Below are 20907 nucleotides of genomic sequence, written 5' to 3' on the forward strand. Positions count from 1 at the left end.
TTAGCCATTCCACCCAAACATACAATTTCTAAACTGAACATAAGTATTTCTACTGGCACATTTTTATTCAACAAGGAATACATGTTTGACCTCGAATAATACGACAGATCCCCACTTACATATGCGAACAGACTTGATCCTAAGACTTAGTTGTGACCGACATCTGAATGTTTGTTTGCCACATATTATTATATACGTTCTGATAGTAAAATTCTCTTTATTTTGTTGTAAGTGATAGGCCATAGATCTGTTATTATAACAACAACTGAAATTGCAACGTACTGTATTACTGAGTTTTTTTATATAATGCGAGTTTCTATGCAAAAAATGTTTTTTTTAATACACATATTGTGAGTACTTTGGTTTCTTTATTACTTAATAGGTATTAATAACAAACAGAAATCGATGATTAATCAGCTGTTGTTAGTCAATAGTGGTAGAGACACGCTTAAAAATGCTCTTTACTGTAGCTCCGACAAAATGTACTAAGTTTCTGTAGTTAATGTGGTTTATAAAATAAAAAGGCAGTTACAGACATGAACATTGATCATTATAAATTACATTACATACTTTAAGCTAATAAAGATGGATATTGAACAAATAAAACTTGATAAGTTAATTCACGCCATTAAGTGTTGTACAGTAATTAAGTAGAACTTTAATTATTTTCACTTTTCTTATGCATTGCTAACAACTTGAGTACAAACGTAGACAGACCACATTCCGCAAGTGCCATTGCAGTCATAGATACTTAACTCAAAACACATTACAGCTATAGAATCCCGACTATTTCCAATACAGTCGACGTACTACATGAAAGCATAGTCTGAATTCTACCGTTTCACAAATAGCGTACGAAACAAAACTGGTCGCTGCATTCTTGGCCAATTCTAAAAACATTCTTGCTAGGTTTTGCTGTCGGTATCGCGGGAATGATATTCCAGGATAAAAATATATGTGCATATCAGACTGCATTTGCTTTGAGCGAAGGTACTGTATAAGTGAAAGTGTTCTTGAGTCATTTGTTAAAAAATCTTAAATACATGGTCTTGCTCTGCAATCTTTGGGCACAGAAAGGTGCACCATGAATTTAAGATTTTATACTTTGCGGTTTGAGATATGAACTTAAAAAAAAAGATCTTATCGTTTAAGTTAAGTTTAAGAAATGTTTAGAAATTTATTAAGTATTATGTGCATACTCCATGAAGGTAAAGATTGACTGGTTTCGGTTTCAATATGAATGTGAGCCACTTTCTAAAAGAATGAAGTAGATATTAAAGTAAGTATAAAGTATTATAATTGAATACAATTTTTTTATCTGCTAACTCTTTCATCATAGACTTAATATTTGTAATTAATGTCCATTCACATGCTTAAGGTATAAATACATTTCCAAAGTATGCAAGCTGCCGGCCGGCCAGATGGCTTACTACGTGGTCTAGGGCTAAAATTACAGCACAAACGTTCCCCAACAAAATATGCGACGGCACTACTTGCATTAATGCAGTGCATACGACCGAGGTTTATTTTTGTCACATTCACTGTTGCAACGGTTACTTGTGTGGACACAGATTACATTATAGAGCAGAAGGGCGATTTCCAACTAGTATTAACAAACGGCTAAGTAAATGGTTAACTGCACGTTTGGCGCAGTGGTTTAAGCGGTCACCTCGCCGCAACAACCGTAGCGCCGCGTGTGGTGGGTTCGAATCCCACCCGGGACAAATCTTTGTGTGATGAGCACGAGTATTTGTTCTGAGCCTGGATGTCAATTTATCTATATAAGTATGTATTTAGAAGTATATAAGTATGTTTATCAGTTATTTGGTTACCATAGTACAAGCTCTGCTTAGTTTGGAATCAAATGACCGTGTGTGAGTTGTCCAATGATATTTTATTTAAATATCGACAAATTTTCTATGATAAACTTACTATTCAAGAATTAATTCGAAATTCTTAATCTCTTTACTCTTCTTAATTTTTTTCAAGCAACTTTAAACGTCAAACGCTCGCTTGTAAGTACTTCATCAATATTTGATCGTATGGTAATCGTATCATTGGTATCATCACTGTCGATAGTCAATAGTTGGAATAACTGTAGCGCAATTTCCTATGACTGTCGACTACCAGCTATCCCATTGACATCCAATGAAACATTGAGCCCACACACCCCAAGCAGGCGGCGTAGGAACTAATTTTTAAGTATATTTAATATGTTTAACTTATATTCCGTGGTAAATTGATTTACTGGGTGTCCTTAGCCGTGACTTCATATCGCATTAGGCATCTACGAATGATACATTAAATGTGTGGTGTTTGTCCACAAGTTTCACCGTTGGATACACATACATGACTGTTATTTCTGTCATTACCTGCCAAACTATTCGTGGTTTTATTGTTTGTCAACTTGATTAGTGACTGTGTTGTTTTACTACCATTGATTTCTTCTAGCTTTTATTAACAATAGACCTAGCATCTGTTTCAAGGAATTGTGCTGAAGAATAATTTCAGTAGGTCAGCATTTAAAATATACTAGTATGATTAGTAGTAGCTAAAAAGTTTAGTTGATAAATTACTTTTTTAACGAGTACTTTTGTTTAATTTAGTGTTAGTAGATTAGAGTACAGTACATTTATTTTATTTTTTTATAGAAGAGGGCACATTTTGTAATTCTTATTAACTTATACTCAGAACAAGAAACAACATAGAGTCGTTGATATTACCAAAAAATATGGATTTTAAGTTTATGGAAATTTTCTACACTTGTTCCGATCATCGTGTATTTTTTTTTATTCAAAATTCTTATTTATTTATCAGTAATGTTCGAGTAGATGTGTTAACATAACACGTGATGTTTCAATTAGTTACTTGAGTTACAAGCTCGTTACATTGAAATGTATTTTTATCAACATTTTTATAAAAAGTTTTGCACCGAGAGTATACAAATCGATTTTAAAAGTAATTTTAATTAAAAATATCACATTTAAATAATATGATGGATAAATATTAAACTGTCACGTTGATAGGCAATTCATTTTAATAAACAAGCTTTTACTTAATAAACAAAATACCTCTTACAAATTATTTGTAATCAACCAATGTTTTTAGCCTTGAACAGGTACGACACTAGGTAAACCACGGACCGAACACAAATAAAAAAAGATTTTGTAAGTTTATAAAGGTAAAAAGTCAAAGATAAATTCCTACCATTTTATTAAAATTCTTTGCAAAATTAAGTAGGTAACCATGTTAATTAGGCCTTTGATGTTGAAAAGAGATTTCGTATTTAAAAAAAAAGTTCGGATGCCTTTGGATAAGTTTTGAAAATACGCCGCTTAGAATCATTGTTTTGGTCCCGATTAGATTAGGTACTGTTTTGATAGCCGCAATATTGGGAAGTAAGTAAAAATATTATATCATATATTACTGGTTTAAGCAAAATCTACTGAGTGTTTTATTAAGCACTACTACATATAATTAAAGACCTGGGAGGCTGTGTATCTCAGTTAACAACCTTTAGTTAACAAAATCTCGATTCTCTACTACTGTCGACCACCGACAACTGGCTAGCTATCGAAAATTTTACACAAAAATGTGTTTAGAGCCTCTACCGAGCTCCGTTAGAACTATTTTGGCAGTACATTTTTAATATCAAACTCTCGATACTCCACAGTGCAGACTGTAGGGAATTGCGCTACCGTACAATATACTGAAATAATTTCGAAATGTAATCTTATTTTATTCTTTATTAATCTTATATCCATGGTTTCTTTCCAAAAAAAATGCTAGTATTTAATGTATCCTTTATCAATGTTTCAAAATGTCAACAATATATTCTTAATCTCAATACACAAGTATGTGCAATGTACAACAATTACACTTATGGAACAAAAAACCGAAACGAGTTCATATTAACCTGTTACCTTGTTCGGCCATGAGTAAGTTATATAAAAGACTTTATTGAATGTGAAATGTTATAACGTAATATTGTAATTTCAAGTTCAGTGCATAAAAATGAATAGCGAATTTTTTAGGTAAGTATAGAATATTAACTGCTTTACTTTTGAACGCGGAATTCATTCATGTGGAATAATTTCCAGTAAAGTGATGACATAAACTAACTAATACTCAATAGCATAATATGCTATTTGAGTATTACTAGAATCAATTTAGTAACGGTCAAAACATTCGTAGGATCTTTTCAATATTCCCAAGTGGTGGTTGGTTTCTTTTTTGTGTTATAATAACTGACAGGTCTGAAGTTTAAAGCGTCAAGTTAATTCTGTAGCAAATGCAAAATTACAGAACATAACGTGAGTGTTTTTGCACTAACTTGAACGGGTTAGTGAACATTTAGTTAAAATTTGTAATTGTTACTCTACTGTCCCATATACCAATATCAAAAACAGCAACATCATAACATACCACAATACAGGCAGGTGGAATTAATCCAGCAACCTCGTATACAGAGTTATCCGTTCAAAGATGCATGACAGACCAACTAGAAGTTGGCTTAGCTAGAGTAAGGCTGTAAAGGATTCACACACAAGCGACATCTGTTTCTGAACCGTCTTTGATGACGGTTGTCCAATGATTTTGTATCAAATACGTTGTTATATGAAAAGCCTAGATACTACTGTCAGTAGCACGATTCTCTATAGACGGTACTGTCGAGTATCGAGAGTCTAACATTTAGAATGTACTGCAAAAATTAAGGGACCCCGTAGAGGTGCTGAACAGATTTTTGTATAAAATTTCTCCATAGCAAGCCGGTTGTCGGTAGTCGATAGTAGTAGAGAATCGAGTTACAGTTCAAGACGAGCATGAGTTGCAATTTCGGTATAAGCTGCTTTTCGTTTGACAAGTACAATTCTTACGAAAAAACTGACTATAAATCAAACACCCTACATATTATTACAGTAAAAGTATGTTGTGATATTATTCCACACCCGGGATACAATTAATGTTGATAATGCTATTTCAAATTACTACTAGTAAAAAAAAGAGAAAACGGACGTATGACTAAGATAAGAGGTACTTTCTGAAGAAATACAATTACCAAATTACTTCTACTTTAAAGAAAATTTAACCGGATCACGGATGTATGACTAAGATTTAGCAAAAATGTGAAGTACCTGTCTTTGAAAACAATATCTGCGTAAATTTCTCAAAACTCATTGTAGAAGTGACGTCAACAAAGTTACGTTTTTACGAACTCGCCTCTCATGCAAAATAATAGCGCCTAATTGGGTTTTTGTACCTTTTGCAAGCAACAGATCGTAATTTTTATTTTATCGTATGGTTAATGGTGTCAAAGTTTTGCAAGCCACTCGAAAGATCTTTGACCTGGCTAATGACTCTTATCTTAATTGACAACAACAGTGACCAACTTTATCGTGCCTAACGAAGCAGGGAGACTCAACTCACGTACTACTAAGAGGCCACACATCTATGGAACGACCGTGCCAAGCGTTGCTTAACCTAGCCCCAGCCAATAAGTGCAACTGGCTATGAGCGCCTCCAATAGTAGCTCGATTCTCTACTACTATCGACTACCAACAGCCGGGTAGCTATCGAGAAGTTTTACACGAAAATCTGATAAGCGCCTCTACCGGGCGCCGTAAGAACTATTTTGGCAGTACATTTTAAATGCCAAACATTCGATACCCGACAGTTCCGGCTGTAGAGAATAACGCTACTGTAATTGATATATTGTAAATCGGGAATTTTATTATTTTCAACTTACATCATACTTAGACTGTAGGTTTTCTTATGTACTTAAAGCATCGTTGTATCAATACAAAAATATTTTATTTAACCTAATTTTACGGTTTCTTGATAACGCTTAATTAATTGGGAAACCAATTACACACTTAATATTCAATTTTAACTTACATTTAGTTAGTTGTGTTGTCAGTTAATGACTACTGTAGTTTAATTTTATCTTAAAGAATTAATTTAAAAGTATGTCAGTAGGAGTTATTTTTATCGGAATATTAAACTACGCATTTTTAATTAAACTATTTTACTTATCCAAATAATACTATAAAACTTACTGTTTAACTGTAAAACTATAAATATTAACCTCATATTAAAGTTAACATGAGGTTACCTAATATTTAAAGATTTACAGGATCTTATTTAATACCCGACGTTTCGACCGAGTAACATCGGTCTTGGTCACGGACTATCAGCATTTCAAAGTAGGTACCTAAGACAAAACGTATGTTTTATTTTGTCACGCTACGTTTACGTTTCAATTTTATTTGTAGTAAAATTAATTGTATGTATGTGTTTGTATTACATGCAATTATTTGTACCTTATCATGTATCATCATTCTTGTTATAAGTACTCACTAATTAATGTTGCATTTTTCTCACACAGTTTTGTATAATTCTTCAGTAATATACATAAATACATCCGCAATGCATTGCTAAATTGCATTGTAGTTTTAAAATCTATTTTCTTCTCAGATTTTTTGTCTTTAATTTATTATTCTTATGTAGATTATATTTATAGTATTAACACTATAATATTAATAGAGTACAATAATTTAATGTGAGGAAAATTCTAAAACCAACATTATCTTTTAAATCGATAAATAATACAGCAAAAGTGGGTTATAAATCCTTTTAATTTGACTTTTGTTTCCTTCTTTTTTGTGTTAAAATATTTAAATAGTTAATTACTCATTTATGCGGGCATGTATGACAAGATGTATGAATGCAATTATTCACAGCAATAAAGTGGCGTTCTTTGATTTCTATGCAAATGGGAAGAAGAATATAATGTACTAGCTGACCCGCGCAACTTCGCTTGCGTCACATAAGAGAGAATGGGTCATAGTTTTCCCCATTTTTGTAATTTTTTTTACTGGTACTACTCTACTTCTATTGGTTCCTCGATAAATGGGCTATCTAACAGTGAAATAATTTTTCAAATCGGACCAGTAGTTCCTGAGATTAGCGCGTTCAAACACACAAACAAACAAACAAACTCTTCAGCTTTATAATATTATAGTATAGATTAATATATTTTCTTCTCAAGTGAAAAAAGTCAAGTTAGGTCAAGTCTCACTTTTACAATATTAAAACTTAAAACGGTACGCTACCGTTCTAAATTTTAATAAAGATTTTTTTTTATTAGTCGACCACTGACTAACCAATAGATAAAAGGATAGAAATAATATGTATATGTTACTGTAAAAGCCCGAACGGTGGTAAATCCTAAGATTTTCCGGTATAACCTAAGATTTACCAACTCTCAATGGTAAAAGTCCGAACTATTCTTTTATTTCGAACTTTTACCTATATTCACTTGATGATGTCGCCGGAGCCCCGCTTCCCGGGGCTCCTCCTTCTGGGTGGTTAAAAAAAACTCCTTCTTTAAAACTATGTCACAGTATATAATAATACCGTGAAATAGTTATAAACATAGTTTTGAAGGAGGATTTTTTTATATATCGTATCATAGTTTTTAAACTCTGGCTTGTTCGGACTTTTACCATTGAGAGTTGGTAAATCTTAGGTTTTACCGGAAAATCTTAGGATTTACCACAGTTCGGGCTTTTACAGTAACATATACACTGAAAAGCTGCCCGTAATGATTTTGGAATCTGTTTTAAATTCGCTAGTCTTTGAAAATAGGTTAAAGATTTTCGTCAAACAAGATTACTTAATGAAAAATCTACCGAATATTTTTCATAAAATTTATGTTGTTCTCAGTTCTTATTGCATATTCATGTTCAGTTTTTTATCATTATTTAAATAAAATAAAACTACTTAACCACACGTCTATAATTGTGATTATTTAAAAGTCTTACCTAACATTATTTTATGGTTTCCGATTCCATTTTAGTTATAAAGAACAATTAGAGGATTCTCACGAGTATGATAAAAAACATAGTTGTTGTCACTAACTGAAATTAGGAAAATAGCAAGGTGCTCGACGAGGCCATTGTAAGCCAAATATTTATTATATTACAAGCAGCTGTATATCTTTATATATATAATTCTTCTGTAAGTGTGTATGTCACTAAACTTCTCTTAAACGACTGGACCGATTTTGATGAATTTTTTTGTGTGTGTTCAAGGGGATCTGAGAATGGTTTAGATTCACAATTTTGTCCGCTGGAGTGTAGACAGGACAACGTCTGTCAGGTCCGCTCGTCTTTCAACAAAGCAATAAAATACAAATTTGTTCTAGATACAATGATGATACGACACCTTAGAAGCAGAAAATATGTAAGAACATAAAAAGGAAGATTGTAAAAAAAAACCAGATACACATAAGTAGTAACATTTTATTGGTAAATAATTTAGTGATCATATTTATTTCATTAATGTCGAATGAAGGTCATGCGATATAATTGATTTAATGTTTTAAAGTCGTTCCATTATCAGTCACGTAAGATGATCCGGTAATACCCTTGGCTTTGTCGCTAGCTAAGAACAAAACCACGTCAGCTACTTCTTCAGGGTCTGATACTCTGTTCAGAGCAGTGAGGCCCTTCATATGCTCAAATGCAGCTTCTACCTGAGGTCCACTTGCACCCATATTCTCAATAATGTCTGTATACACTGGACCTGGGTTCACTGTATTCGCACGAACGCCACTAGACGCGAGCTCTAAAGCAGTAGCCTTCGTAAAATGGTCCAAAGCAGCCTTTGATGTACAGTACGAGAAACTTTGTTCAGAAATCACACGAGTAGCGGCGATACTTGATATGTTGATGATGTTACCTTTAGTCTTAATGAGGTGAGGTACTGCTAGGTTCGTAATCATGACCGGCGCTCGAATGTTCGTAGCCATCACTTTGTCAAAAATTTCCAAAGCATTAGGTTGAGATATCTTTACAGTTAAACCAATACCAGCATTGTTGACAAGTACATCCAGCTGACCGAAGTATCTGACAGTTTCATCTACGATCCTCTTTGCGTCTACCTCCTTGGTAACATCGGCTACTAGGATCAAAGGATTCCCGCATTTCTTGGCGACGTTGTTCAGTTTTTCCTGGTTTCTACCGACCAGACTAACTTGAGCTCCTTCTTCTGCAAACTTGATAGCAATGGCGGCTCCAATACCTGAGCTAGCGCCTGTCACGAGTACGACTTTGCCTTGAAAACTCATATTAAACACACTTGTCACTTCACAATGCCACGAATTTATTACGAATAGTTATTTAATACATGTACTGTATCTTATCGGCAGACGTCAGTGATAAAAATGATATCCACATGTGAACTACATTTGAGGAATAACAAATAATCAATTAAGCGCTATCTTTAAGGTAGCTATCACTAACGACTGTGATATTGAAATAATTTATAATTATTTTGCTTCTATTGGTTGTATGAAGATCACTCATCACAGGTTTTCCTTAAAATCTACATGCATAGACATGATTATAATTGATTATATGTATAAATATTATTGAAGCGTTTCACTGTGGCACGAGTCATATGTTATACTGGAAATATAAGATGTAATCGATATGGGCTATTTTGTTGATGACGAATACAGTTTTTAAGTAAAATTTCATACGAATATTGAAAAAACTGCAGCGACGATTTGAGTTTTATTTGTTAAGTTTAACAACAAATTAAATCAAGACATTTTATGATTTGCCAGAATCATATATATTTCAGTGACATCAAACTTAAAATATATTTTTTTCGCGTATGTGGTTAGTATGATGTTTAAATGGAGATATATATTTTACGGAAACGTTGTTATTATAAAGCCAGCTTCGGTAGGAAGTAGTCAATATCGATGGACAGGATATATTGAGAGCGGTATATATTGAGAATAAGTGCGTAGAATATTCGCAGTGCAATTAGTTTGTGAAAGATTTTAAAAGTCTTTGATACATTATTGTGCTTCATAATGATTGAGTAAGTATCCGTAATTCTCTGTTAAATATCTCGTTTAGATATTTGTCAATTTTACATCACATTGTATGCCAGATTTGTAAGAGTTTCTTTAATTTGGAATAGTACCTATAATTTAAAGAAAAATGAAAATTATGTATTCTGATAGATACTATTTTCAATCCAATATTCAACCGTCAGATATTAAATTATTTAGGACATAATAGTTGTAATATTTTTTAACAATTTTCTCCGTGCGTTATCCGTCAAAAAAGATTTATTTCTTGAACAAAGTTTTCAACGATTAAAATGTCAATATCTAAATATTACATAATTTTGTTATATTTATTTTAAAAACAAATGTGTCTACCAAGTAGGCCTCGGAGCTATTAAAGTAGAGGATAAAAATCTAAAACCTATTGTTATCTACTAAAATAATTTTATTATTGTGTCAGTCATGGGAAATCTTTTGCATTTACATTCCAGAGGTATATATATACAAATGTTGTAAGAATTATCATTTTGATCATTGTTAAAAATATGTTATTTCCGTGTTTTAAAACACTCAAAAGCATTGGATATAATAATAGATAGTAATAGTTGGTCCAAATTAACTATTCTGGTATCTTATATTTTTTATGTAATGGAGTGGTGACCTATCTGCTCGAGAAAAAGGAGTTTTTTTCTGATATTATTTCATTATTATTGTGACCACAGGATTATATGATTGAATACAGAATAAAAACAAAATTATAGGAAAATCTAGTCCAGACCTTTTCAAGGTAATCTACGAGGTATTAATATTTTGTTTCAGTAATGTAACATGTTCAAGTCAGCCGATTGGTGCGGCTTCAGGCACCTTCGCAGCAGCGTTACAGTTCTTTGCAGCCGCTGCTTGTCTTGTGCAGACTAAAGACTGGCCTCCTGATGCTGATTTAAAAGGTGAATCAATATTATACAATTATGGCTTTAGAAAATTGTCGGATAGTTGAAAACACGTTGACCTAAATCCTAGTAATATTATAAAAGCGAAAGATTGTGAGAACGTATGGATGTTTGTTACTCTTACACGCAAATAGTACTCAACCGATTACGATGAAATACGGTAAATAGGTAGCTGAAGACCCAGAATAACACATAGGCTTTTTATCCCGGAGTTTCCGGGGGATCGGGATTTAGACATACTTGTGTTTTGGTTGAACTTGCATGTTCTTTTGTAATTAGATATTACGTAACACAATTAAATGTTGGAACATTTCTAGGAGGATATTGTTAATAACTGTCACTGGTATCATCCATTTAGCATGATAATAGATTCGCCTCATGAAACAAAACAGTGTGTTTTTGAAAACTTTCAGATACATGTGAATAAATATAATATGTTTGAATAAATGACGAGTTGTTAATTTAAAACATGTGGGGCCTTTTTTAAATTGCGTGTTCAAATAAAAGACATTGTGAACGAATATTTAACACTGGGTAACTTTTCTTTCAATAAAAGTCTACTAATTCAAAAATAAAATTACAATGTGCAGCAAACTCGTGAGTAATTTGACGCCGGCTTCACACGTTGGCCCCAATATTGGCACCAACGCTATACGTCCAACGTGTGTATCTAGAAAATGGCATTGGTCCCAACGTTGGGGCGAGCGTTGGTAGCTGTCCGGCTCGTGTCGGTTTCATCAAAGGAATCTGCGCCAACGCTCGCGATCTGACGAGACGAAACTTGTTATCAGCCAACGTGTGTATGTCCCACCGAGTTTGCAGTCCAACATTGGTACGAGCGTTGGGACCAACATATGGAGAGCCGGCCTTACACGTTATTTTTCTCCAGTTTCAATACGTTAGGGTGAAAATTTTGAACGTGCCTCAACTTCCACGAACTTTGTGCACGAACTTGCTCGCTCCTCGTGTTTAATGAGGATTAAAAAATAAAATCACGTGTGCTATATAATAAGTATTATCGAATATGTTTTAGGCGTTAATATTTTCGAAATCATTAATATATAACATTTTCAAATAACAAAGTTTCAATGTGCTTCATTATTTTGTTTGCTGTATAATAACATTTTTATACTACTAGTTTGTTTTCGTTTTTTATATAAAATTCATATTGATCTAGTAAGTTTAGTGTTAATTATATATAAAAAATAGAGTTGTATTAAATGATTACTATCGTTGTATTTGTAACAATTTGAATTTAACATTTTCATTGAAATTAATTACATCGAAAACGAAATATAATGAATTTAAATATATGTAAATGATTTTTAATATAATTATGAGCAAGTAAAAGCGTAGATAACTTTATCATGTTTCTAAGAAATTTCGAAGCGTACATGATTCAATCGTTGTTCTAATTATAGAAATTAAAATCTGTGACCTCTTTTTTCTTTCATTAATTTTATTTTCAAAGGAATTGAAAACATGACTAATAGAAATACACGGAATAAATGAAACTTGTTGCGTCTTAGGTAACCTTTCTCAAAGACATGCAAATTTTTCAAATATATAGCACTAATTCAGCCCAATAGTATTACTTTTAATCTAACTTCTAGTTTCAAATCACACACGATTATAAAAACGATTATGCTAATTCTTGCTTTATGTTCTAGATGGTGACAAATTTGATTTTATCATCGTTGGAGCTGGTACTGCTGGGAGTGTTCTTGCAAATAGATTGAGTGAAATAGAAGATTGGAAAGTACTTGTACTCGAAGCTGGTGGTGATCCACCTGTTGAAAGTGATGTAGGTCTTATCAGTGATGCTTACTTTCCCAATAGATTCTTGAGACTTTTACACCCTGATAGATGTTACATTTTATTTTTGTAAAATAATAGATAGATGATAATAGATAGAGAGCAGTGATAGCCGAGTGGTATAAGTTGACACCTCCCACGCAAGTGGTCGCAGGTTCGAACCCGAGGCAACACACCAATGACTTTTCGAAGTTATGTGTGTATTAGAAATAATTATCACATGCTCCAACGGTGAAGGAAAACATCGTGAGGAAACCTTGCATGCCTAAAATTTGTTTAATACATTTATTGAGGGTATGCAAAGTCCCCAACCCGCACTTGGCCAGCGTGGTGGACTCAAGGCCTAATCCCTCCCTCATTACGGGAGGAGACCCTTGCCCAGCAGTGGGACATTAATGGGTTAAATTTATTTATTTTAATAGATAGATAGCAATTTAGTACTTAAAAAACCTGAATATTTTTTTGGAAACTCCAGAATCTTATCCTTATTGTGTTTGTATTGTGCTAGTTCAGATATTGTAAAACTAAATTGTTTTTGCATATTGCAACATAGGACAGAGTTAAAGTAAGATTGTGTTTTTGCATATCACCTAGTACTACATATATTTTTATGATATTTTACAGGTACCTGATCTCGATACAACAATGTACGGGACTAAATACGACTGGCAATATGAAACGGTCAACAACGGGAGAACTAGTCAAGCATTAAGAAACGGAAACGTGAATTGGCCGCGAGGAAAAATGTTAGGTGGGAGTAGTGCTATCAACGTAATGGGGTACTTCCAAGGCAACCCATATGACTACCAGAGATGGTACGATGAAGGAAATTTAGAATGGCATCCCGATATTGTCCAAAAATATTTTAAAAAGGCTGAGAACTTCCAAGATCAATCTTTGTCAAGAAATTTTCAAGTCAGAGATCATTATGGTCGTGATGGACCGGTTATTGTTAATAGCTATAACTACTCTGATTATACTTTGAGAAATAATATGCTTTCGGCTTGGGAAGAAATTGGTGTTGAAAATGTCGATGATTTGAATACAGTTGGTAGTATTGGATCTAGTGATTATAGAGTAATAGTTAGTGAAGGCAAAAGAATGAGTGCTGCTAGAGCCTACCTGAATACTGTAAGATTTAGAAAGAACTTAAAAGTTGGTAAAAAATCGTTTGTAACGAAAGTGCTAATCAATTCAAAGTTAAAGGTTATTGGGGTAGAATTAGACAAAAATGGTAGAAGGATGAAATTATACGCTAAACGCGAAGTTATTCTCAGCGGAGGTTCAATAAATACTCCACAACTGCTTATGTTATCTGGAATAGGACCTCGAGAACATCTCACAAACCAAAGTATCGACACAATAGTCCATTCACCCATGGTTGGCCAAAATTTACACGATCACACACAAATCCCTGTTACAATATATGCCAATAAGTTCGAAGAAGAAGACCCAGCAGCGAGACATTTCGAAGTGATAAAGTACCTCTATGAAAGAAAGGGGTATTTATCATATCACGGTAAACCAATCATTTGTGCATTTTATGCTACAGATAGGTACGAGTCGTATCCCGATCATCAAGTTTTACTTGCTGCGTATACTCAAAATACGCAAACAATTCAATCTTTAACTTCCACATACATAAGATCTGCAGAAAGGTCTATATTGGAACAGAGCAAAGATAAGACACTAATACAATTCATACACGTATTACTACATCCTGATTCGCAAGGGAACATAACTTTAAAATCAAATGATCCATACGACCATCCTCTAATATATTATGACAACTACAGTGATCCCAAAGATTTAGTTAACACAGCTGTCGGTATTAGAATGCTAACGAAAATTATAAATACGAAATACTTTAGATCTATTGGTGCTTATTTAGGTAGAATCAGAATAGATGCGTGTGATGGTTTTGAACTAAACAGTATGGCATATTGGAAATGTATAGCTATAAATACCGCATCTACTATGTTTCATCCTGTAAGTACTGCAAAAATGGGGGTTGATATTGAAGAATCGGTGGTAGATAGTCGCTTGAATGTACATGGAGTTCACGGCCTTCGAGTCGTGGACGCTAGCGTGATGCCTTCTCTTACTAGTGGTAATACTATGGCCCCCACTATAATGATTGCTGAAAGAGCTGCTGATTTAATCAAAGAAGATTATGGTAGATACTCCAATTGTTAGTAATAATAAAATAAATCTGACTTGATAATATGATTAAAAATTGCTGTGAAAAGAGACTGCGTTATTAGGTACCTTAATAAAAATATTGAAATTGTTGTGTACTACTTTAAGTAAGTATTCAAAATAAATATAAGTTATTGAAGTCGGGTGAAGATTGATTGATAAAAAAAGCCCGTGTATTTTTTTGACTTATTAATAAAAAAAGTACTTATTAATATAATTACTACCTATCTATGTTTATAAGAAAATGTAACACCGATTGTGATCATCGTCGTCGTGCATATCGTCGTCTAATACATTTCTTCTTCTACAGTCAGTAATATCAAGTATTGAGAGTCTGGAATTTAAAATGTACAAAAAAAATGGTCAACCTTTTTTTTTGACGATGTTTATTTGGTGGCTGATATTTGTTTGTATCTAATAATATAGGTAATAGCCCCTCAGTGTGCCAAGCCAGACTGTTTACTAAACTGCGCCAAAAAAGTAGCGCGATTTCCTACACTCAGCACTACCAAATAGAGAGCGCCTTACATTTAAAATTATCCAATACACGTGCAACGTTGATAAGTATTTTACAGAAAAAAATGTAATAGCTATTCTGTAGCTCGATTCTCTACTACTATCGAATACCGACAACCGACCTGTCATCGAAAAATTTTGTATGAAAATCAGTAGCTCAATTCTTTACTACTATCGACTACCGACAACCGGCTTGAAATTTTGTGAAAATGAAATGAAAATCTGATCAGCGCCTCTGACGGGTGTCGTAGGAAATATTTTGGCAGTACATTTTAAATGTCAAAATTTCGATAGCTAGCCGGTTGTCGGTAGTCGATAGTGGTAGAAAAACTTTGGCTGTAGTAGGCAGTAGAGTTGTAACATCGTATTTTTAGATGCGACTGCCATCCTATTTTCTTTTCAAGGTAACTAGTATCTAGGGACTAATCGTGTTCGGCTTACTTTTCGGTCTTTGGAGGATAGCATTCGAGGTTTAAATAAATCTACTTGTAGTTTAGTTTTTGGATCCTATCATGTTATTTTAAAGCAATGATTCTTATTATAAGTGTATTTTGTTACATGCTTATAATTCTGAAGTAATATTTGCGATAAATTATTCAGATTAAAAAGCACTTTTTATTTTGTTATTGTTTGTATTTTATTAGACATCAATAAATTGATTATAGTCGTAAAACAAGTAACAATAAAAATGGTTGGTCAAAGCCCTGCGAAACATATATCACGAGTTTCTACAATTTCCCAAAGTACCTCTACTTTTGTCAATAAAGCAAAACAAATCACACAGGGCTTTTTTAACAGAAATAAAAATGTATGGCCCCTGAAGCCTTGTAAGTAGAACAAATTCATTCAACCCCAAGGTTCAAAGAACCGATAAATCCGTCCCTGTGACAAATGGTACTGAATGGCGTTACGAACTTCTCGCAAGTTCGTATGCTGCAAACGTAATAATCCCGAAAAAATGCACAAACTGCTGTTCGCAAAATTCTTCACTGAATTTAAAAATGATATTTCATTTCCGTATTTCAAATTATTACTATAATCCAAACTACTTTTGGCTGTTTCCATAAATATGGTAATTTGAACGCTATTCCAATCACAGAGTGACGATATTAGCGTGCAGAATTTTGACATTCGGTAACTAAATGTGCCGTGAACCATGCGACGTCGCCAGGGGAAATATGCTTGTTGATTCGTACAAAGAGTGAGACTTCGTGATGAGAGCCAGTACTGTTTTCGTTTACAGTGAACTCGAGTACTGCATGAAATTTCGGCACTTGACGTGTATTCTCATTTTAGGAAACGCTACACGTCGACCTTTTTAAACCCTGAGAGGACGGACGGGTTATTTCATATTTCACTTTTTTCATGTTACGACTAACACTTATTTGGGGCCTCAAAACGCTTTTATTTTTAAACTCCCCAGGTATTTTACGAGACACGTCGGGAGTAATTGTGCGCAATGATAATTGCGGGACAGGGTCTGCATTGCTAAAATAACAACATCATTAAACTGTAGTTTCTCTCCTAACATTAACGTTTTACAAAAATAATACGAAACAAAAGCTTGATGGCTCAGTTTCTGGTTTATTTTATTTGCTTTTACATTAAGGCGTGTTGGTTTCGTCTGTAATTACTTAAAAATGTTGTTGTCTGAATCGACTACTACGGTTACATTAGAAGCATTTTTTTTCTCGAATGAAACTCGCTTGTACCTGCTTTTATGATAAGCAACACTTACAAAATAATGAGTTGTTGTCTGAACATAAAAATAGGCTGAAGTCGAATAAATGTATCCAAATTTCCTTTGAAATTCGTAGACTCTCAGAACCATGCGACATGAATACTTACATGATTATAAAATACAATCTGGCAAACTGACAACAAGATATTGGAAGTATGTGATAATATTCCAAGAATCTGTAGCGCTACGATCATACGCCGCGGAATTCAGTGGTTTGTTGTGTTTGGATAAATGTACGGATTGTCGTGTATTCCCACAAATATTATGCTTCCATGAAGATTGACATGAAACTATCTGTATACGAATAATTGAGGAATATTTTTCTACCAGCTAACCTATATTTTAATAGAGATTTTTTTACGTGCGAAAAGATTAAATGATTACTATTAATAGTCTTTGATGGTCTTATTGTACTGTACGATAATAATAATCTGTTGAAGAGCATTTAACTCTCGAGCTCTGACTTAAGCTTTATTACGGCGTATGACGGCAGCGTCATAAGCCACATAAGCTTTTGCAATAACACTATGAAAAATAACACATTTGTAGTCACTTAATAGTACAACAGAGGTCATTCATTCAATTTCCACTATCATTAACTAAACAGTGCAATAATTAACTGATCGTGTACAAAACAATTAAAGTCGGAACAAAGTAAGAATCGTAGTAGCGGCAAGTGTCGGTTTTCTCTTAATTATAAGGAAAGGAAGGGTCGGTGTCTTTATAAATCACGTTTCGTGACGAAAACGCGGCGTCCAACTAATATATTAAACCTTGTATAATGGATAATACAAACATTAAGGAATTAATTCAGTTACCGCGATATTGTTTGTAGGGAAATAGGGCGGAGTAGGTGATGTGGTTTCGAAAACTTTATATAAATGAAATTAAAGAGGAATTAAATTATGGAATGTAGTCTGTGTTAAATATGAAATTAAAAGTACGTGGAATAATGTTTTTCTTACTTAGAAAATACATTTAACATTTTGCTTAACTTGTAGGGGTTTCACTTCTGAATAAAGAACAGGATCAGTAATAAAAGACTATTACTTACTGCTCACTTTATCTTTTAGATGGATTATTCACCGAATAATTAGCCATGACACTAGCTGTTACGCTCTAAAATAGCTCATTTGTGACTAAAGCCTGGTACTACTTACTAAACTAAACCAATAAATCACTGATAAATAATTCATGATTATTGTCATGAATATCATTACCAGTATCGGGACATCAGACACTTGCTATATACATTTTAAGGCGAACAAATACCTTCCCAACAGTAAAAATACCATGACAATTACGAAATAGAAAACTTAAACTTAACTAAAGAGATGACTTTTTTATAGTCAAAACTTACAAAGTGATCTCTATCGATATTAAGAAAATATAGCAAATTGAAGACCATTAAGGCATTTGTTACAGAACAAAAACTAAAGGTAAGCAGTGCACGTAGCGCCACGGACATCGTAAACGGTAGACACTCGATGGATTTATGTTACCCCCTAGTTCTCCATGACAAATGGCGGGACATACCCGCTACCTGAAAATTACATACATTTGGAATTTATTGGTACAGATAGACGATTTTGAGGCACAGGTTTCAAGCAAAATTGCGGTAGCTTAATAGATTTGTTTGCATTGCAAAAACTACATTGCTGTGTTATAAAAGGTGCGATGCCCTAGTTCTCTAACAAAGATTTTAATGTACAAGAAACTGCAAACGCAACAATTGTTGAAAAACAAATCAAGACAAATAATTCACCACTAAACAAGCATAAAACTAACAAGTGCCTTACACAATGGCTTTTATAAAACATTTTCCCGCGAACAAAGTCACGTAATAACACAGAGGCTATGAGGCATGAACTATTGACATGAGAAAATGAACAACTCGAGGCAGACTTCGGCACGATGCCAAATTTTAATGACGACCGACGCCTCTCGCGGTCGGAAATTATTTGCAAATAAATGTTAGCCTTGACTCTTTGCTTCGGCAAACTTATTTTGCTCCTCTAAGAACATTCTAGACAACCCTACTTAAGAACACGCCCTTTCACAAACGAAATAAGGTTCAATATTCAACACATATTACCAAACTTAAGGTTGTCGACCGAACAAATGTTTATGCATGTTCGCTCCAATCTAAAAATCGATCAAATATTACGCTCAGATGATTGTACAGTACACCATTAAGTAAACGTAATAACAATTTTCATTATAAATGTACTGAAGAGCTGTTTGTCCTCAGAGACCACTTCGTGTTTTCCGCGGGGTGAGTTATAAAAACGAGTTTTTTATAAAAAAGCTTGTTACGAGCTAATATTTTCCCTTCCGCAAGTGAAACATCTCCTAGATAAAGAAATATCAAGTCAAGGAAACAATATGAAAGGCAAAGAATGAAATTTTTTATTTTGTATAATGTAATTTTATGAACAAAATACGGATTGTTTTCGCTGAGTCTGGTAGTAATAAAATTGTGGATGTTCACGTTCATGTTTCATATAGTGTGGTGGCTATATGTATCGTGATTATCATTTCTATTGTGTGTAGCCTTGGCGTCGATGATGAGGCAGAAAAGTTTAGGGAGTGTCATTAGAGGAGATTTCATTTCCCAACCCTCCTTTGAGAAAGTGGGCCGTGTTCGTTCATTCATTAGTTATTTGAAACATTAAAATCAGGATTAACGCGATCAAAGAATTACTCGGGATTGGCTACAACTGATTTTTCATTAGCCTGTTTCTATGTCCCATTTCTGAGCAAAGACCTACAACTAACTATAATAATTTAATATGATTAACTGGCTTCAACTAAGTACCTGCAAGATTAGTAACAAAAATATAATAGTTCCTATACGATTCATACTTCAAAAGAACTATGGTATAAGAGGAGTCTAAAATCTTGTACGAAATAAGAATGTTTGTATTATTTCCTTTGAAAATTAAGTTACTTTTAAATTTCACTTCTCTTTTGCTGGAATAAAAACAAATCCCACCACATTGGCTGATAGGCAAATGGCCAATATTCCGAGCTTTCAAGAATGGGGGCTAAAGGAGCATTGAATAAGACGCATTGCATGAGAGTAAATCAATTCCATTGATGATGTCAAAAACAGGAAGCAAGGATTCTGATCTGTTTACGGGGAGTCGTATTTTACGTGTATAAATAAATGTGTGTAAGAAATATCGGATCAATCTGTCAACAGGAAGGGGTCAAACTTTAATTACTAAAGACCAAAACACACTACACAAAACCTTTTAGTAAAAAATACGTAATTTTGATAAGAAACGAGGAATGGAGAGTAAATTTACAATTTGTGTCCAATGCAAAACCTTAATGACTTCTGCATTTTACAATTTTATACCAGTAATATAATAGAGTTTAATTTGCCTTTAGAGTAATAAAAATACACATTCTTTAAAAAGTTTGAACTATTTCGATGTGTATTAAAGAATAAGTAATGTTCTCTTGGCAAAAGGATTGGAGATTTAAAGTAAAAATTTGACCAGAATTACATCATTCAAAATTTACCAGCAAATAGAGCGACAATAAGTCCGTTCCTACACAAAGTAACTCTAACAACAAAATCACGTTTTATTCCACTTCTATATTTAGCCAGACTTTATTTTTGTTCCTTTAAGATACCTTAGTACCACAATATAAAAACTACAGTAACCCAGCCCCTGCACTTGAAAATACATTGCGCATGATGTACTGTAGCATCAATTGTAATGGTAAACAAAACACGCAATGGATTGATGCACTGTTGAAATTATTGCCTATAGTAGTGTATAAGTAGAGAGCTGAACGGATTCGGTGAC

General features: G+C 33.6%; 2 protein-coding genes across 2 annotated transcripts; one reads left to right on the forward strand and one right to left on the reverse strand.

Moving 5' to 3' along the window:
* Positions 1 to 8285: 8285 nt before the first annotated feature.
* Positions 8286 to 9174, reverse strand: LOC142975016 (L-fucose dehydrogenase-like). The gene has a single exon (XM_076117640.1). The coding sequence runs from the start codon at positions 9128 to 9130 to the stop codon at positions 8375 to 8377; it is 756 nt and encodes a 251-aa protein (XP_075973755.1). The 5' UTR covers positions 9131 to 9174; the 3' UTR covers positions 8286 to 8374.
* A 582-nt stretch (positions 9175 to 9756) lies between these two features.
* Positions 9757 to 15411, forward strand: LOC142974564 (ecdysone oxidase-like). The gene is made up of 4 exons (XM_076116979.1): positions 9757 to 9894; positions 10685 to 10812; positions 12486 to 12619; positions 13255 to 15411. Exons 1-4 carry the CDS (start codon positions 9887 to 9889, stop codon positions 14824 to 14826), a joined length of 1842 nt encoding a protein of 613 aa, XP_075973094.1. The 5' UTR covers positions 9757 to 9886; the 3' UTR covers positions 14827 to 15411.
* The last annotated feature ends 5496 nt before the right edge of the window (positions 15412 to 20907 follow it).

This window comes from Anticarsia gemmatalis, chromosome 8 (genome assembly GCF_050436995.1).
Source record: "Anticarsia gemmatalis isolate Benzon Research Colony breed Stoneville strain chromosome 8, ilAntGemm2 primary, whole genome shotgun sequence".
Taxonomy (NCBI): Eukaryota; Metazoa; Arthropoda; class Insecta; order Lepidoptera; family Erebidae; genus Anticarsia; species Anticarsia gemmatalis.

Bases quoted from the DNA above. Each gene is read 5' to 3' on its own strand.
- LOC142975016 (XM_076117640.1), bottom strand. From the start codon at position 9,130: ATGAGTTTTCAAGGCAAAGTCGTACTCGTGACAGGCGCTAGCTCAGGT.
- LOC142974564 (XM_076116979.1), top strand. The intron at 10,813-12,485 runs GTGAATCAATAT...TTTATGTTCTAG, and splicing joins TCCTGATGCTGATTTAAAAG to ATGGTGACAAATTTGATTTT. The intron at 12,620-13,254 runs GTAGGTCTTATC...GATATTTTACAG, and splicing joins ATCCACCTGTTGAAAGTGAT to GTACCTGATCTCGATACAAC.